The following is a 2701-nucleotide window of genomic DNA, read 5'->3' as shown; positions in this document are numbered from 1 at the left end:
TGAAATAATATGTCCAGCGATGAAGTAAAGTGCTCTTGGGTACACTTCCACTCCAATGAAAGTACTGTTTACGTTCTGCAGAACCACGGAATGATACCCAAAGAGATTGTCCCAGAATGACCTTAGATTACAAGAGGTCTTCCTGGAGTTACCCTACGCGAAAACACTTGGCTACAAGGATCTAATTTGCCCATGAATGAAATAATTGAATTCATTTATGCGTGGACAAAATACACGAGCATGAAATTCTGCACTGACGAACTGGGTATCATCCATGACGCGGTTGTGGACTTCAGCAACTATCTAAGGCGAGTTAACATTGAGACCTAAAACCTAACCTAACCCATATAACCTAACCTATCTTTAAATAGCCATAACTTTAGTTTTCATTTCTCGGAAAAAATGACTATATTTTCGGAAATAGCATAAACTGCATTAGAATAGTGTATTTTGAGTTTCATAATTTGTTTGCGGAAGTCAAACCGAAAATGGCCATTTTGCTTTAGTGTTTTCGCATTTATTATATACGAAATTTTATGGGACAGCCTTTGGAGAGACTCATCGCTACCAGTACTGTACCTTATTATCCAAACCAGAGCATAGTTAAGCGATTGTTGCGGTAGTTTGAAAATGTTCAAGCATAACTTGTTTAACTTTGATCCCTTTGTGGATAAATGGTTTGTTGTGCTTAAAGATGACTGGATTCATTTAACGGTACATTTTGGTATAGATATAAAACTTGTATTAGCGTAAGGGTGAAATTGTGAACGAGGTTTGAAGAATCCCCTTTGGAATTTACTAGTTTGATAGGATCGCTTTAGATTAGTTTGAATAAGAACTTAAGAACGCAAAGTGAAAGGCCAAAAAAGGAAGCGGAAAACTTCAACTAGAACTTCATTGAACACTGCATAAGGCCTAAGTTCTGTACAATTAAATCCAGCTACCGTTAATCATTTTTATTTACAAAGCGGCTACCGAAAATCATTTTTATTTACAAAATGTGAAAAATTACAATCAAACTCTTACTACCATAGAAGTATGACTGCAATTCTACTTAATTTTCCTGGACATTAAATGCATTTACCAGATTCCCAGCGTGGTAAAGTTTTGAGTTTGATTCAATTTTTTCAGATATTACTCTACCGTCAACTGCGGCTTTACATGTGGTATTGAGTCCTGGGACTAGTCCAGTCTCAGACCATATAAATACCTCCTTACAAGAAGGAAGCTGTGGAACTTTTAGTTTCTTATAAGGAATGGGGTGGCAGAACAGTGACAACACCGAGGCCTCGCCCTGCATCCTCGACCAAAAACTAGGAGAGTCTTTGTTAAGTCTCGATATAAATATTATCGGAATTTATATTCTACCACCCTTAAGACTCTCATCCTTAGCAAAGAATTTATAGTATCGATGTTGGAAATAGCCAAATTTTAATAAGTTTATCAAATGGATCATAACGTACCCTTGACAGAAATTGATAAAGCTTAAACAGTTATCACATTTGTAGGTCTTCCTTCAATACTGTTCTTCCCTTTGGAATGGCAAATGTTGCAATCTTTCAATGTTTGTTTCAGATGAGAAATGTGGTCATTGATGACAGTGTACCTTGGCTCATAAGTTAGGTCCGGAATGATTGCACCAAAGGATGTTACCTTTACATGCAACGAAAGAATTGCCTACTCCTATAAAGGCAGTACAGCACTCTTGGTATGGCTGGATTTGGTTTGAGGTTCTGTCCGAACTCTTCAGAAGTTGCTGCACCTCGAATTAATCTCCCAAACCTTAAGATTGAGAGTGGACCTAAGATTGTCAACGTGCACCTCTAATTAATCTCCCAAACCCTAAGATTGAGAATGGACTTAAGATTGTCAACGTGCACCTCGAATTAATCTCCCAAACCTTAAGATTGAGAGTGGACTCAAGATTGTCAACGTGCACCTCTAATTAATCTAGGAAGCCGTAAGATTGACTGGAAGTAGGATAAAAGATTATCAACGTGCCTTTGAAGCTATCAATGCGTTTTAGGTGTTGTGTGTTGAAGGCACCTGAATTCGACCAGCTGTTCATCAAAGTAGATTCTAGTGATGTGGGTGTAGGCGCAGTCTTTATGCAGACTGGTAACGCTGAATTTCTTCAGTTTCTTGTTCTTAAAGTCCACTGAAGCCGCCTCAGTTCCTAGAGTACAATGGAGTAGCAGCTTTGGCTCTCCTTCATAATTTATAAGTTTAATTTGTGTTATAATCTTCTCTGACTATTAATTCATTGTCTTTAGTAAATATAATTAAAAACTAATAAAAAAAAAAGACTAGCCAAGGTTACCTCTGGAGTCTTGGCCCCGTAGTAGTATAACTTTGGGATACTACATATGAGGTTAAAGACAACTTTATTTCTGAGATTTTTTCCAAATGTTGAATTTTTTTTTATTTATTTATTTATTTTTTATTTTTTTGTATATTAAAATTCTAATGTAACATCTTGTTACCTGGATCCATAATGTTCAGCTTCCTCTTAAAGGGAAGGATGTTAGAAATAGTCTCAGATGTCTAGTTTGTGTCCCCAAAAATGGACTTTCATGAAATTTACTATACTTTTTTTTTAATGTTATTTGTATATATGTATAGTGACCTTTGTTGGGGGATAGTTTAATCTTTTTAAGTTAGAATTTGTTTTAAAAGCAGATTCGCCGACTCTGAGTATCTT

At 36.2% G+C, this 2701-nt stretch overlaps 1 protein-coding gene across 1 annotated transcript in view; it reads left to right on the top strand.

Annotated features, from left to right (window-relative positions):
- LOC137618514 (gelsolin-related protein of 125 kDa-like) overlaps window positions 1-1827 on the top strand; it is a 119756-nt gene extending 117929 nt beyond the window's left edge. Inside the window, exon 3 of the mRNA XM_068348672.1 lies at window positions 1696-1827. Within this exon, the coding sequence (XP_068204773.1) occupies window positions 1696-1827 (132 nt within the window). The remainder of the gene's footprint in view (window positions 1-1695) is intronic.
- Window positions 1828-2701: the final 874 nt, after the last annotated feature.

Source organism: Palaemon carinicauda, chromosome 24 (assembly GCF_036898095.1).
Source record: "Palaemon carinicauda isolate YSFRI2023 chromosome 24, ASM3689809v2, whole genome shotgun sequence".
NCBI classification, from domain to species: Eukaryota; Metazoa; Arthropoda; class Malacostraca; order Decapoda; family Palaemonidae; genus Palaemon; species Palaemon carinicauda.
This window is presented reverse-complemented; position numbering and strand designations above follow the sequence as displayed.